Source organism: Bison bison, unplaced genomic scaffold (assembly GCF_000754665.1).
Source record: "Bison bison bison isolate TAMUID 2011002044 unplaced genomic scaffold, Bison_UMD1.0 scf7180017864298, whole genome shotgun sequence".
Classification (NCBI taxonomy): Eukaryota; Metazoa; Chordata; class Mammalia; order Artiodactyla; family Bovidae; genus Bison; species Bison bison.
In genome coordinates this window covers 202321-218645 of record NW_011494870.1, presented here as the reverse complement: position 1 = coordinate 218645, position 16325 = coordinate 202321, and the positions used below count along the sequence as shown (strand labels likewise).

General features: G+C 36.5%; 1 protein-coding gene across 1 annotated transcript in view; it reads right to left on the bottom strand.

The window, feature by feature from the left end:
* The window catches only part of LOC104996790 (vacuolar protein sorting-associated protein 13A-like), a 207917-nt gene that overhangs the window by 6832 nt on the left and 184760 nt on the right, over positions 1 to 16325 (bottom strand). The window contains exons 55-57 of the mRNA XM_010851154.1: positions 9720 to 9805; positions 6225 to 6348; positions 1140 to 1214 (exon numbers count right to left, since the gene is read on the bottom strand). Coding sequence (XP_010849456.1) covers positions 1140 to 1214; positions 6225 to 6348; positions 9720 to 9805 — 285 coding nt within the window. The remainder of the gene's footprint in view (positions 1 to 1139; positions 1215 to 6224; positions 6349 to 9719; positions 9806 to 16325) is intronic.

Here is a 16325-nt window from a genome sequence, read left to right as displayed (position 1 = left end):
CCTTCTCCAAAGCATGAAAGTGAAAAGTGAAAGTGAAGTCACTTAGTTGTGTCCAACTCTTAGCGGCCCCATGGACTGTAGCCTACTAGGCTCCTCCGTCCATGGGATTTCCCAGGCAAGAGTACTGGAGTGGGGTGCCATTGCCTTCTCCAAGAAAATGGCACAGCACTTGCTAAATGATACAAGGCACACATGTATGGGTGAAAGAGGTTCCTGCTTTGACCTCCAGGTGTGAGAAGTGAACTGGTAAATAGTCATAACCAGCCAGGACCAACGCAGAGAGGCCTAGGGCCCAGGGATTCAGCAAAGAAGCCCTGTGTTCTTATTTGTAAGTTTCACAACACAGTGAGTACAATTCAGTGTCAGGAACAGCATCTAAGTTGTGACCAATGAGGTAGATAGTCAATTCGTCTTCCTTTTCTTGACAGTGCATATACTTTTAATTGCCATAATCCCTAAAGTATGTGTCCCAACCTTTCCTTCCCTGGTGGCTCAGATGGTAAAGCGTCTGTCTACAATGTGGGAGACCTGGGTTCGATCCCTGGGTTGGGAAGATTCCCTGGAGAAGGAAATGGCAACCCACTCCAGTACTCTTGCCTAGAAAATCCCATGGACGGAGGAGCCTGGTGCAGAGAAAACTGAGGTTAACTGTCTTCCCCAAGGTCCTACAGTCAAGAAGGAACAGAACCAGTATTTAAAAATCAGATTTTCTGACTACAGGCATGGCTCTTCTTCCTTGTGCTAGGCTACAGTAATTAAAGAAAAAAAAATCATTACATCTACACAGTAGAGAAATAAACAGTGTGGCGCTATACTTTCCCTGCTGGAGCTGGTAGATGAGCATTAGAGTGAATTAATTTCTTTTGTTTGTTGGCTTTTTTTTTTTTGGCAAAGTATTACAGTTAAGATTTAAAATAAGAGAGCAATTTGATTTCAAAAACAAGTAGGTGTGTGAATTCAATCTAATGAAAAAATAATTTGGGGGAAATATTACATAGTTACATATATTAAAATCATCAAAACACAACATGAAATTGAAAAACTAACACAACTTATCTGCCTTAAAGACATCAATACAACTTACACGGCTTTGAATGAGCAGCTGCTACGTGTTTAAGTAAAAGATTGACTATATTTACCCTCGCATCCTCCGGGGTTCTGAAGTTAACTATTTTTCCAAACTCTTTGGCATGGAATACAGACTTCACCCGTTCCTATAAACAGAGTAAGTTCTTCATTAAAATGGAAATCTAGTTGCAGAAATACAAATAAAGAAATGCCATTAAAAAAAAAAAAAGAATGAGAAATCAAGAAGAATCAAATACAAACAAAAAAAAAAGACTAAATTCTAACCCATCCATTACCACTAAACCTAAAACAAAAAATTTTAGGTGAGATTTCAATTGCTTTGTGAAGCCATAAAAGGTTGGTGCAGAGGATAGGAAGGAGATACATCTAGAAGCAGTGCCACTATTTTCCCTCTCTCAGATAGTTCTTGATTTCTGGCCATGGACTCATGATAATCAGCTGAAAAATAATGTACACATGTGTGTGAGTACATATACACATGGTGTATAAGTATGTGCATGTGTGTTTGTGTTTCTGTAACTTCTGACATTTTAAACCAATGCATTTCTTTTTATTTAAAGAATGCAATAAAAATGTAGCTTCAGAATCAAAGAAATCACAGTGGGTGCTATGTGACTGTCCTCCAATTTTTTTTTCACTCTTTTAGTATTCTGTTCAGTACTTGTGGGAGAAGAACTGTTGGATGGTGGTGGATGTTACGTATTAGAGGGACAAATAGAAAGAATGGGATTATTAAGAAGAGAGAGGGGTGGTGATTACTTCTATTAACCATGGGTAAGGACATAGAAGAAGCAGTATATTACTAGTCTAACAATTTCTATAAGTAATTAAACAGGCATATACAGACTTCAGAAGAAATCAGATTCTTCTATTTTTTTTAAAAAAAGGAATATTGCTGGTATTAGTGGAAGAGGAAGAAATCAAGGAGATAAGAAGTTTATCCTTGTAGATTACAAAAATGCCGAAAAATGCAATATGGGCTAAAGCAGAGCCTAATAGCCACTCAGGTGAGTCGCTCAGTCGTGTCCAACTCTTTGCAACCCCACGGACTTCAGCATGCCAGGCCTCCCTGTCCATCACCAACTCTGGAGTTTACTCAAACTCATGTCCATTGAGTCGGTAATGCCTCCCAACCATCTCATCCTGTTGCATCTCCTTCTCCTTCTGCCTTCAATCTTTCCCAGCATCAGGGTCTTTTCAAATGAGTCAGTTCTTCGAATCAGATGGCCAAAGTATTGGAGTTTCAGCTTCAACATCAGTCCTTCCAATGAATATTCAGGACTGATTTCCTTTAGGATGGACAGGATGGATCTCCTTGCAGTCCAAGGGACTCTCAAGAGTCTTCTCCAACACCACAGTGCAAAAGCATCAATTCTTCAGTGCTCAGCTTTCTTTATAGTCTAACTCTCACATCCATACATGACCACTGGAAAAACCACAGCTTTGACTAGACGGATCTTTGTTGGCAAAGTAATGTCTCTGCTTTTTAATAAGCTGTCTGGGTTGGTCACAACTTTTCTTCCAATGAGCAAACGTCTTTTAATTTCATGCTGCAATAACCATCTGCAGTGATTTTGGAGCCCAAAAAGTAAATTCTGTCACTGTTTCCACTGTTTCCCCATCTATTTGCCATAAAGTGATGGGACCAGATGCCATGGTCTTAGTTTTCTGAATGTTGAGTTTTAACCAACTTTTTCACTCTTTCACTTTCATCAACTCTCTTTAGCTCTTCTTCGCTTTCTGCCATAAGGGTGGTCATCTGCATACCTGAAGTTATTGCTATTTCTCCCAGCAATCTTGATTCCAGCTTGTGCTTCATCCAGTCTAGCATTTCTCATGATATATTCTGCATATAAGTTAAATAAGCAGGGTGACAATATACAGCCTTAATTACTCCTTTCTCGATTAGGAACCAGTCTTTATACCATGTCCAGTCCTACCTGTTGCTTCTTGACCTGTCTGTAGATTTCTCAGGAAGCAGGTCAGGTGGTCTAGTATTCCCATCTCTTTCAGAATTTTCCACAGTTTGTTGTGATCCACACAAAGGCTTTGGCATAGTCAATAAAGCAGAAGTAGATGTTTTTCTGGAACTCTCGTTTTGATAATCCAACAGATTTTGGAAATTTGATCTCTGGTTCCTCTGCCTTTTCTCAAACCAGCTTGAACATTTGGAAGTTCATGGTTCATGTACTGTTGAAGCCTAGCTTGGAGAATGTTGAGTATTACTTTGCTAGTGTGTGAGATGAATGCAATTATGCGGTAGTTGGCACATTCTTTGGTATTGCCTTTGGGATTGGAATGAAAACTGACCTTTTCCAGTCCTGTGGCCACTGCTGAGTTTTCCAAATTGCTGGCATATCGAGTGCAGCACTTTCATAGCATCATCTTTCAGAATTTGAAATAGCTCAATTGGAATGCCATCACCTCCACTAGCTTTCTTCATAGTGCTGCTTTCTAAGGCCCACTTGACTTCACACTCCAGGATGTCTGGCTCTAGGTGAGTGATCACAACATCGTGATTATCTGGGTTATGAATATCTTTTTTGTATAGTTCTTCTGTGTATTCTTGCCACCTCTTCTTAGTATCTTCCGCTTCTGTTAGGTCCATACCATTTCTGTCCTTTATTGAACCCATCTTTGCATGCAAAGTTCCCTTGGTATCTCTAATTTTCTTATCTCTAGTCTTTCCCATTCTATTGTTTTCCTCTATTTCTTTGCACTGATCACTGAGGAAGGCTTTCTTATCTCTTCTTGCTATTCTTTGGAACTCTGCATTCAAATGGGAATATCTTTCCTTTTTTCCTTTGCCTTTAGCTTCTCTTCTTTTAGTAGCTGTATGTAAGACCTCCTCAGACAACCATTTTGCCTTTTTGCATTTCTTTTTCTTGGGGATGGTCTTGATCACTGCCTCCTGTACAATGTCATAAACCTCTGTCCATAGTTCTTCAGGCACTCTGTCCATCAGGTCTAACCCCTTGAATCTACTTGTCACTTCCACTGTACAAGGGATTTGATTTAGGTCATACCTGAATGGTTTAGCAATTTTGCCTACTTTCTTCAATTTAAGTCTGAATTTGGCAGTAAGGAGTTCATGATCTGAGCCACCGTCAACTCCCGGTCTTGTTTTTGCTGACTATACAGAGCTTCTCCATCTTTGGCTGCAAAGAATATAATCAATCTGATTTCATTACTGACTATCTGGTGATGTCCATGTGTAGAGTCTTCTCTTGTGTTGTTGGAAGAGGGTGTTTGCTATGACCAGTGTGTTTTCTTGGCAATACTCTTTTAGCTTTTGCCCTGCTTCATTCTGTACTCCAAGGCCAAATTTGCCCATTACTGCAGGTATTTCTTGACTTCCTACTTTTGCATTCCAGTCCCCTATAATGAAAAGGACATCTTTTTTTGGATGTTAGTTCTAGATGATCTTGTAGGTCTTCATAGAACTGTTCAGCTTTTTCAGCATTACTGGTTGGGGAAAAGACTTGGATTACTGTGATACTGATTGGTTTGTCTTGGAAACAAAGAGAGATCATTCTGTCATTTTTGAGATTGCATCCAAGTACTGCATTTCAAACTCTTCTGTTGACTCTGAGGACTATTCCATTTCTTCTAAGGGATTCTTGCCCACAGTAGTAGATATAATGGTCATCTGAGTTAAATTCACCCATTCCAGTCCATTTCATTTCTCTGATTGCTAAAATGTCGATGTTCACTCTTGCCATCTCATGTTTGACCACTTCCAATTTGCTTTGATTCATGGACCTAACATTCCAGGTTCCTATGCAATATTGCTCTTTACAGCATCAGACTTTACTTCCATCGCCAGTCACATCCAAACTGGGTGTTGTTTTTGCTTTAGCTCCATCTCTTCATTCTTTCTGGAATTAGTTCGCCACTGATCTCCAGTATCATATTGGGCACCTACTGACCTGGGGCTACTCATTATTTCATAAGTGGCCACAGGGTCTTTCATTTTCTGAGTGAATCAGAGAAATTCTCAGTGGGTAAATTGGACTAAGATGCTCAAAAACTAACATGCAGTCTACTTAAGAGCTGCCCCATGTCTTTGAAATTAATGGTAAGATTGAACTAAAGGTCTTCACTAGTTAAGCATCGGAGAAGGCAATGGCACCCCACTCCAGTACTCCTGCCTAGAAAATCACATGGACAGAGGAGCCTGGTAGGCTGCAGCCCATGGGGTCGCTAAGAGTCGGACACGACTGAGTGACTTCACTTTCACTTTCATGCATTGCAGAAGCAAATGGCAACCCACTCCAGTGTTCTTGCTTTGAGAACCCCAGGGACGGGTGGGCTTCCATCTCTGGGGTCCCACAGAGTCGGACACGACTGAAGTGACTTAGCAGCAGCAGCAGTTAAGCATAGGACCTAGGCACAGTTCTGTTCTGTAGGCTAGCCTAGAAGAAATCTTGTTTCTGACTGTGTCCAATGCCCCTTCTTCCAGTAACAATTCCTTGAATCACCTCTGGGTAACTACTTCTCACCATCTCTTACTGCCAAAACTTCATATAGAGCTGACCCTTCCTTCCTGGCAGCACCATACTGATCCCATGACCATTCCCTGGCCAACTTACAATGGATATTGAGACTCCTTATGATTTACCAAATGACTAGCAATTTTCTGTATTTTATATCAACATCTAAGTACCAGGTACTGCACTAGCTGCTAAAGATCAGAGAAATGGTCTCTGCATTCAAGAAGATTACAATTGAATTAGGAAGATAATATCTATAAAAAGATAAAAGAATTATTGATAACAGGCTGTTAGAGTGAAAACTGAGCATTTCAGGGAAAAACATTCTGTAGGCAACTGCCATGGATTCTAAGGTATACAAATATCTCACTTTAGTGCCTTAGATAGCAACGAGGAAGGTACAGTTCTGTTACTGAGTATGAAATGAGGACCCACAAATGTTGTCAATGTGACAGAACAAAAGTGCATTTCTTCTTGGCCTAAGTTTCTTTTCTTTAAGCCTGAGTAAGACAGCAGTGCAAAGAAAAACCATAAGAAGATGAAGCAACATCTATAAAAGAGGTAGAAAACATTACAGAGGTCAAGACTATTTTAATGTGTTGTTTTCAGCACCAAGTGTTAAAAAAATTCTATTCAACATACCTTTGCTTCGATGCGTAGTCTTCTCTCATGAACAATGAATGGCTCTTTGGTAAACTCATCAAAACTATATTGCCACTCACAAGTAAGCTGTCCAAATGTTCCTTTTGTTACAAACAACACACCACTCAAAAAGAGAAAAAAGAATCCACTTTAAAAACTGAAGGATTTACATCCAATAATATAATAAAGCAGTACACACCTTTTTTGCAAGGGCATGTAGAACATTCACTAAGAGACACCACATTCGAGGTCATAAAAGACTATAATGAATTTAAGGGAACTGAAATAAAACAAAATATGTTCTCAGTATGTTTAATCAAATTAAACCAGAAAACAAGTAACAGAAAAGGATACTTCCAAATGTTCACTTAACATTAGAAGAATACTTCTAAAAAAAAAAATACATGGGTCAAAGAATCTCAAAGGAAATTGGAAAATAACTGAACTAAATGAGAATGAAAACATGAAATCTGTAGCAATGTTTAGTAGGAAATGTACAGCATGACATACTTATATTAGAAAAACTAAAGTACTTATAAAGTGAAATATATTAGAAATTTTTTAAGAAACAGGACAAAGTTAAGAGAAACAGTTACCAAGCAATATTTTGGAGAACTTCCATGGAATTAGTGCTTTAGAAAAAAATGCTGTTGTTGCTAAGGCTCCATAAAATATATTTACCAAACTTTATCAGAAAGAGATTTTTAAAAGTAATTCTTGTTCTCCCCCAATTATTTTGAGGAAAGAAATCAAGAGATACAAATAATTCTGTTTATAATAATTCTATTTAATTCTTCCTTCAAAGGCCTTTCTTCCTCAAGTCGTCTTCCTGGCTGAAACATCAACTGTAAGTACAATCAGAGGTTTCTTTAAGTGGCATATACTTTAAGTTAAGGGACTGAATTAAAGAAACAGCTGATACATGGCTAGAATGGAAAAAAAAAGACAGCTAATCAAGATTTATTTCTTTCATCTCCATCTTCTGTCTCTGATCCCTTCTTTCACCAATCGGATTATAGAGACTGTTGGACTAGACCCACTGGTCCTCCAGAATATCTACAACCATGTGAAAAACCAAAGCTAAGCTAATTTTATTGCAGATACTTAGTATCTCCTCTCCTGATTCAAAGCTCCTTTATCTTCAAGTGCAAAACTTGGAAAGTACACCCTAAGTATAAATATCATTTTTCAATCAACTAACTCATTACAGTTACTGTCAAGGTTTATATGACCACACTTAAAGAGGTCCACTATGTTGAGAAGAAAGTTATTTCTAAAATGTTGCAAGATGTGGAAATAATAAACTTAGCAAATGATTCTTGTTTAACTCTGATGAGTCACCCTTCCCTTAGTCAATGGGGAGAAGGGTTAATAAAACATGACTGAATGCTGCTGTGAACAAAAACGACTGAAGCACTGGTCTTTAAATATAAAAGTTCAGAAACAACTTAGGTGTACATTATAGTACATATTTCTAAATGAATACTAGGCAGTCATTTACAAATTAAGAAAGATCTCTTAATCATGGAATACTCTTTAAGACATAGGCCTTAAGTAAAGAATTAAGGTACAGAATGGTGTTTAATAATGGATTCCCATTTACATTAAAATATGTATTTGTATGCCTATACAAAAAACTAAGATAAGGGCATACGGTCCCATCACTTCATGGCAAATAGAAGGGGAAATAGTGGAAGCAGTGGCAGATTTTATTTCTGGGGGCTCCAGAATCACTGCAGATGGTGACTGCAGAAATTAAAAGATGCTTCCTCCTTGGAATGAAAGCTATGACAAACCTAGATAGCATATTAAAAAGCAGAGACATCACTGTGCCAACAAAAGTCAATATAGTCAAAGCTATGGTCATGGATGGATTTGAGTGTTGGACCATAAAAAAGGCTGAGTGCCGAAAACTTGATGCTTTCAGATTGTGGTGCTGGAGAAGACTTTTGAGAGTCACTTGGATAGCAAGGAAATCAAACCAGTGAATCCTAATGGAAATCAACCCTAAACATTCACTAGAAGGATTGATGCTGAAACTAAAGCTCCAAACTTTTGGCTGATGCAAAGAGCTGACTCACTGGAAAAGATTCTGATGCTGGGAAAGATGGAGGGCAAAAGGAAAAGGTGGTGGCAGGGGATAAGATGGTTAGATAGCATCACCAACTCAATGGACATGAATTTGGCCAAACTCCAGGAGATAGTGAAGGACAGAGGAGCCTGGAGTGCTGCAGTCCATGGGGTCACAAGGAATCAAACATGGCTTAGCAACTGAACAACAGCCACAACATGCCTATTCAGGCAGACATACGCTTTTAGAGGCAGACTTTTGCTTGCACAGGCGTAGAGTATTTCAAGGACACAAAACAAACAAAAGCAAGTCGCCTCTAGGAAAAGAGGGACTAGTAGCTGAGATGGAAAGAATACTGCCTCTCGCATCTACACCTTCTAAATACTGTGAGTTTTCTACTTTATGTTACTCTTTAAACAAGAAAATTAAGATAGTGTTATAAATTTGGGGCTCAGAAATTATTAGGATTAAAAACAGTAAAAATGACTGCTAAGTTCAATAATCAACTTGAACCAACAAGATGCTTATATAAATTCACCCTTTTGGCAGTGAACAAACCTGCATCAATCAGTCGGCCACTCCTATTTAGTTGTATTTCTCCTCCTCAGCTACATTTCTACTCCCTACCATCCAGAAATCCATCTTAAAACTGCACTTGCTTATTCTTTCCCCAGGTTTCATAATATCAACAATAACTCCTGTGAACACTTGCTGTTCCGAGGCTATGCCACTGTATATTTTTATGTTTCCCTCTACTACCTACAGGCCAAAGTGAGGATCTGGCTGTAAAAACTAATCTGTCTCCAATGGTACACCTATCTATGTGATTGAGTTTCTCTATATATTCTAATGGTCAGATACCACCAGAAGATTACTGACTTCTGGGGTAACCTGAAATTGTACACTTTTTCAGAGAGGTGAAAGGAATGGTATTGCCCACCCTTTAGAGTACAGTTTTATGGGGAATTTCTGTATTCACTTAATTGGTTGAAACAAATAAAAGTACTTAAAGTTATGCTTGTGCATGGTTATGCATTTATTTGTATGCATGTACAGTTTTAGGCACGAGGCTTGCAGAGCAAGAGAATCACAGTTACTATGAAGTGAGCTGTTAGTTGCGTCTGACTCTCTGAGACTCTATGGACTGTAGCTCACCAGGCTCTTCTGTCCATGAGATTTTCCAGGCAAGAGTAATGGAGTGGGTTGCCATTCCCTTCTCCAGGTGATTTTCCTGATCCAGGGATCCAAACCAGGTCTCCCGCATTACAGGCAGATTTTTTAACTGTCTGAGCCACCAGGGAAGCCCCATAGTTACTATGAATCAGTGTTAAATATGTGGAATAAGATGTGAATAACAACTGCTTCACTTCATGAGTGATTGTCAGTTAACCTGTTATCAAATTATACTAGAGAAAGGAGGTTACCTTCTGGTAATCATTAACATGTCTGTCTTATTGATCATGACATGGGTAAAATATTTGTATTTTGCAAATCTTCCGTTTTCCATGACCTAAAAAAGAAAGGTGAGAGAATGAGAAAGTTGATAATATCCTCTTCTAATGCAAATAATGATTTACTGATCCTCTAAAAACCCTTCTCAAGGGGGCAAATTCATTAACACATTTACACAGTAAACATATTGTTAGAAAGTTGAATATTCACAAAATCATTGCTGCTCCTTCTTAAAAAGCACCTTTTTGTACTACTTTATTCAAGATTACTCAACAGCCGCTATACTGGCATTTAATGCTAGTTTTAGAAGATATTGTTATTTTACAAAGTTTAAGTGAAAAGACCCTGATGCTGGGAGGGACTGGGGGCAGGAGGAGAAGGGGACAACAGAGGATGAGATGGTTGGATGGCATCACCGACTCAATGGACATGAGTCTGAGTGAACTCCAGGAGTTGGTGATGGACAGGGAGGCCTGGCGTGCTGCGGTTCATGGGGTCACAAAGAGCTGGACACGACTGAGCGACTGAACTGAAGTGAAACCTACTGAAGTTAGTTTTAAACAATCACATTCATTCTGTCTTGGAAAACAGATTAGTATTTGATCATATCTGTACAAAACCACATATAAACACTAATACATATTTAAACATACGCATCACATAAACTACTATTAGCTCCCACTTTGCCTCTTGCCTATGATTCTCATATCTGCCTTACAAACATGCTTTTCTTTGCCAATCTCACAGTTCATTCAAAATTAGGAAGCAAATTATTTCTGGAAAGACAGGAAACCCCAGAACCAGCCCACAGACTAGACTTTCTCTTTTAAGACTGCTGAAACATTGTCTGTACATGATGTGATTAACAGTTCTTTGTCTCACAAAATATAAAGTTAACTACATAAACAAGATAGACTTAATATTCTCAATATAATGTGCTCTGAAAATGGAATTACTCTGGCTATTTAAAATGCATATCAGGCTAGACTATTATTTATTAAAGGCAAGCAATGTAACTGTGACTAAGATTCCTTAAGAATTTAGACAAAAATGTTAGATCTCTTGAAGAAATTCCAAAAGGGAATATAAAGATTCTAGAAAACTGTATTCCATGAGGCTATATCAAAAAACTCAAAGTATATAATTTAGAAGAAAGCTAACAAGTGAGGTTAGCTAACAAGAAAGCTAACAACCTTCACAGTAAAATAGACTTTTTTATTAAAGAAGTTAAAAAAAAAAGCAGAATAAAACATACAAATTAACTGCACGGAAGCATTTTCTAACTTCAAAAATCATAATATTGAGGAAAAGAGTAACTTTACTATTTACTGTAGTGAGTAGGGCCATTTAAACTTCAATTCCTTGAGTTACAAATGAAAAAGGGACATAACCACAGATTCAGAAAAATTAATAACATATAAATTATGCAAATAAATTTGCAAAACTAGTGGTAAAGTGGGTCATATTTTAAGAAATTATTTAAAAAAAGAAGCATCAAATATTAGAGAGGAAGAGTAGAAATTACTTGCAGATAACCGTATCTGGAAAATCCAAATACAAAATCCAGTTAACTTTACTTTAAAACACAGTAATCAATTTGAAAAATGGAAGGAAAACAAACCTGCTTACAAAGGTAATAAAAAGATAAATGTTTATATATTACATTTAATAAATAACATGCAGAATTTGTATGATAAAAGCTGTAACACTCTATTGAGAAGAATAATAGAAAATTTGAAAATGGAAATCCATCTCTTATTCTTGGATATAAAAATTCATTATAATAAAGATTTTATTCTTCCATCCTATTTTTATACATGAACTCTTAATGTGATTCCAAGATGGTATTTGTTAATTTGTTTTGAGGAGGGGAAAAAGTGATTTGACAAAATTATAAGATTTATACGAAAATAAGTGATAATATAAACTATGAAAGGAGAATAAGAACTACCCTCGCTGACATTAATACAATTTATAAAGTTGCAGGCGTGAAACAGTCTGGTGCTAGTGGAAGTTAGATACAGACATATCAATAGAAAGCACACTGATTCCAGAAACTGACCAAAATACAACAGGATTTTATAAAATCCTATATATCCAAACACAGGTATTTATAAAATCAAGACATTTCAAATTATTGGGCAAAAACATGCATTTCCAAATAAACGATGTTTCAAGCAACTTGCTGGCTAAAGGTAGATCTCTGTTTCTCTCTTTCCACCAAATTAATTCCAAATGTATCACTAATTTAACTACACAAAATGAAATTACAGAAGTACTAGAATAAAATAACACTTTTATGATTTTACAGTAAAGGTCTAAATGTAAAACACAAAGTCCATAAGAACTGTTAAGTATGTGGAAATTAAAGACCAGTGAATAGCAAAACAGTAAGCAAACAGAAAGAAAATAAAAATCAAAGGATAAATTAGGAAAATATCTGTTAATACAGTGACAAAAAACTAATATCATAACACATAGAATTCTAGTAATATGAATAAACCAATGGAAGAAAAAGGAGTCAGTCTATAGGAAAATGTATAAGGATATGACTAGGTAGTTCAACAAAACACAAAATCTGACAATAAACATGAGAAAATGTTTAACCTAACTCAAAATCAAGAAAAGTCAAGTCAAATAAATGTATCCTTTGGGTTGGAAATTGCACTGCTATGATTTATCTTATGCAAAGCCATGCCAAGAAATATATATAGGAATCTTCATGGTAATGTGTTAAATGCAAAAAACCTAAATGTTCAAAAACAGAAGACTGTTTAAATAAATTACAGCAGGCATACAACAGGACACTATACAATCATGAAAAAGAAACAATCCTGCTTACAAGGGTAATAAAAGGTAGATGAGTGTGTACTGATACTGAAAACTAGGCAAGATATACTATCTGAAAAGAAATTAAGTTACTGAGAATGAATGAGGGGAGTAGCAACACATATATTTGCATAAAAACAAATAATTTCTGTAAGGGTTGGTGGTAACACACCAAATCTGTTCACAGCATTTTCCTCTGGGCTTAGGAAGGATAATGATGGGGATGGAGGTACAAGTGAAGCTTTTATTTATAATTTTACATCCTTCATTTCAGTTTTATGGTATTGGAAGAAAAATAAGCTTGCAAGTATTTATTTTCTTTTGTTCAGAATACAAATGTTTATTTCCTCAAGAACAGCACTACTAAAAGAAGCCAAGAGTCTATAAACCCCATTAATAGATTACAATCTTCAAATAATTTAAAATCTAATGGTTCAGTTCTAAGTAACTTTTATTTCAATATTAGGTTTGGGTATTTCAACTTAATTTCTTTTCATCACCTTTCACTTTTCAGTTCCAATCTGATCTGTACATTTAAGTAATCAACCACCTTCAACAGTCACAATAAAATCTGATAAAAAGAAAGCTAATAAAAAGTAATTCATGCAATGCTTTTTAGAGTTCATCAAAAATCTCAAATGCAAAACTTGAAACATGAGTGCTCAAACAAACTGCTTAGAAACATATAATGAATTTGAATGTATTTGAATAAACATCAAAGATAACTCAACACGCAGCAAAATTTTACTGATCAGTCTCCATTAAAACATGTAACTATGGAAGAACAACAGGATTAATAAGCAGAAGTGACAACTTTGGAACTAAATCCCATAGACAGGAGAGAATGTGATAGCTAATCATCTTTCATCATGCTGTAAAGAATCTACAAATGTCATGCCTTTGGTCACAACTTCCTGATAAAATTATTTGACTCTATAAACTCACTACATATGAACATTTATACTTTTCTAAGCATAATTTGTATTATTTTTAAAATCTGGAATTTCAGACCTGAAGGAATATTACTGTTCATCCAAACTAATCTCTTCCTCTTATACATGAAGAAACCAAGGGTCATTTAAGTGTCCTTCCTATCTAATCCTCATGACAACCCTGTGTTATTAGGTTAAGATTACAGTTAACTGACATGCTTGGGGTCACTTGGTCAGTACTTCAGACATGTAAGTTATGGAAGTGGGCTCAGGAAAAGTGGTTTATTTATTTCTAATTTCAATGCTTTTCACTACACCATGTCACATGTTTCCGTGACCTCAAAAATGTCTTCAATATCCCTGGATGCTGGCTGTTGCCTTGGAAGGCTGCTAAAGCAGCTCAGACTGGCTTAATTTTTTTTTGGGGGGGGGCTTAATTTTTTTTAGGTTAACAGGGTTCCAACAGTAAAATATTAATACCCTATCTTCTTCTACTCTAAATAGATGTTAGGTATGAATGTTTTTCCTAAAATAATTTGTGATATCCTTTAAAATAAATGAATAATTAGCAATACCAGGACTAGGAATCACATGTAGTCTTTGCATCAAGACCAAAGTCCGGCAGAAATATCAATGAGTTCGTCTGAGGTTTCAGGTACAACTGCCAGTACTTTAGACATGTTCGTTTCATCTATATGCTATAGTGTTAAAAGAAAAGGATTTTTTGCCTTACTCATTAATAGAATATATGAATTATCCATCATCATTTAAGTATTTTCTTAACGAAATAAACAGAAACACTAAGGAAACTGCATTTGTTGTATATAATTGTCAGAACCTACAGGTAACAATTAAAATGTATGGTTATTGGTAAGGGTTCCTTTTACAATAGAAAAGATGTGTATGTAAACCTTAGTTTGCTAGATATAAAAAAATCCAAACCAAATTGACTATACATTAGAAACACACAAAAAGTAGGAACTGGATAGGCAGTTGTATCAGTTATTCTCTACTAAATCTGTATTTCCTGCCAGATAAGTTCCAGTACTTTAGAAAAAGAACATACCTAACAACTACAGTAATATAGAAAACACAGCTAATACTTTCAAACCATCCAAATGCTATGAAGTAGCAGAGTTCTATAACAAAAACATTTCTGAAAGAAAAAAGCAAAATATGAAAAGGCAGATGATAGGAACAACTCATTAACATGGAAGGCTTTAAATCCCAAATACAAGGTGATAATATTCAGTCTAAATATATTTAAGAAAATTAGGTAAAGATAGGAATACAGTTAAGCAAAAAACAAAACCAAAATCTGATTACTATCTGACTTTTTAAGAAGAGGAGTTTCATAGAGGTATATATTAAGATACATATATTACATATATTAAGGTAGCTCATATTATATATATATAATATATATAGTTCATATATTATATAATATATACATATATTAAGATAGCTCAGTTGGTAAAGAATCCGCCTGCAATGCAGGAGACCCTGGTTGGATTCCTGGGTAGGGAAGATCCGCTGGAGAAGGGACAGGCTACCCATTTCAGTGTTCTTGAGATTTCCTTGTGGCTCAGCTGGTAAAGAATTCACTTGCAATGTGGGAGACCTGGGTTCGATCCCTGGGTTGGGAAGATCCTCTGGAGAAGGGAAAGGCTACCCACTCCAGTATTCTGGCCTAGAGAATTCCATGGACTCTATAGTCCATGGGGTTGCAAAGAGTCAGACACAACTGAGTGACTTTCACTTCACATGAGTGGTAAAAGGAAAATGAAATTTATCTAGATGAAAAAAAGATAAAATGCTATTGAGCAAGAAAATCTACTGGATAACCAATAAATGGTTTTACAGATTGGCTAATCTGGTTAGGAGATAATGGGGGGAAAAGTGAAAGGTTTATGAACAGATTATACTAAAAAAATTAAGTTTACTTTAAAAATGACAAAATTCAGGGAAGTAAACATAAAATTAAAATGCTAAATGCTGCCATTTCTCAATTATTTAAGAAGTAAATAAGTAGATGAACAAATCATCTACTTGTTCAAGATGACTTGTTCATCTACTTACTCATCATCTACTGAGAAAGTCAATAAGTATAATTTCCTTAGAGTAATATGATAAAACTTAGGGATAAAAAAGGATTTATCAATTCACTTCAAGTGTAAGAGATATGAGGGCTACAGCCAGAAAGAACACGGTATTCAACTAAGCTTCATGGGCAAATATAGTAGACATTCATTACCTGAAAGCTCAGTGATTTCATACATACATACATATATAAAATAGAATAGATATAAACACAAGTGAAGAGATATTTAGCTTATTGTGTGAGGCAATTTTTTTTAACTAAATCTCATTGACTGTGTCATCAAATCTGAAGAGGATTCAGTTCAGTTCAGTTCAGTTCAGTCACTCAGTCGTGTCCGACTCTTTGCGACCCCATGACTTGCAGCACGCCAGGCCTCCCTGTCCATCACCAACTCCTGGAGTTCACTCAGACTCACGTCCATTGAGACAGTGATGCCCATCCAGCCATCTCATCCTCTGTCGTCCCCTTCTCCTCCCGCCCCCAATCCCTCCCAGCATCACAGTCTTTTCCAATGAGTCAGCTCTTCGCATGAGGTGGCCAAAGTACTGGAGTTTCAGCTTTAATATCATTCTCGCCAAAGAAATTCCAGGGCTGATCTCCTTCAGAATGGACTGGTTGGATCTCCTTGCAGTCCAAGGGACTCTCAAGAGTCTTCTCCAACACCACAGTTCAAAAGCATCAATTCTTCAGCGCTCAGCCTTCTTCACAGTCCAACT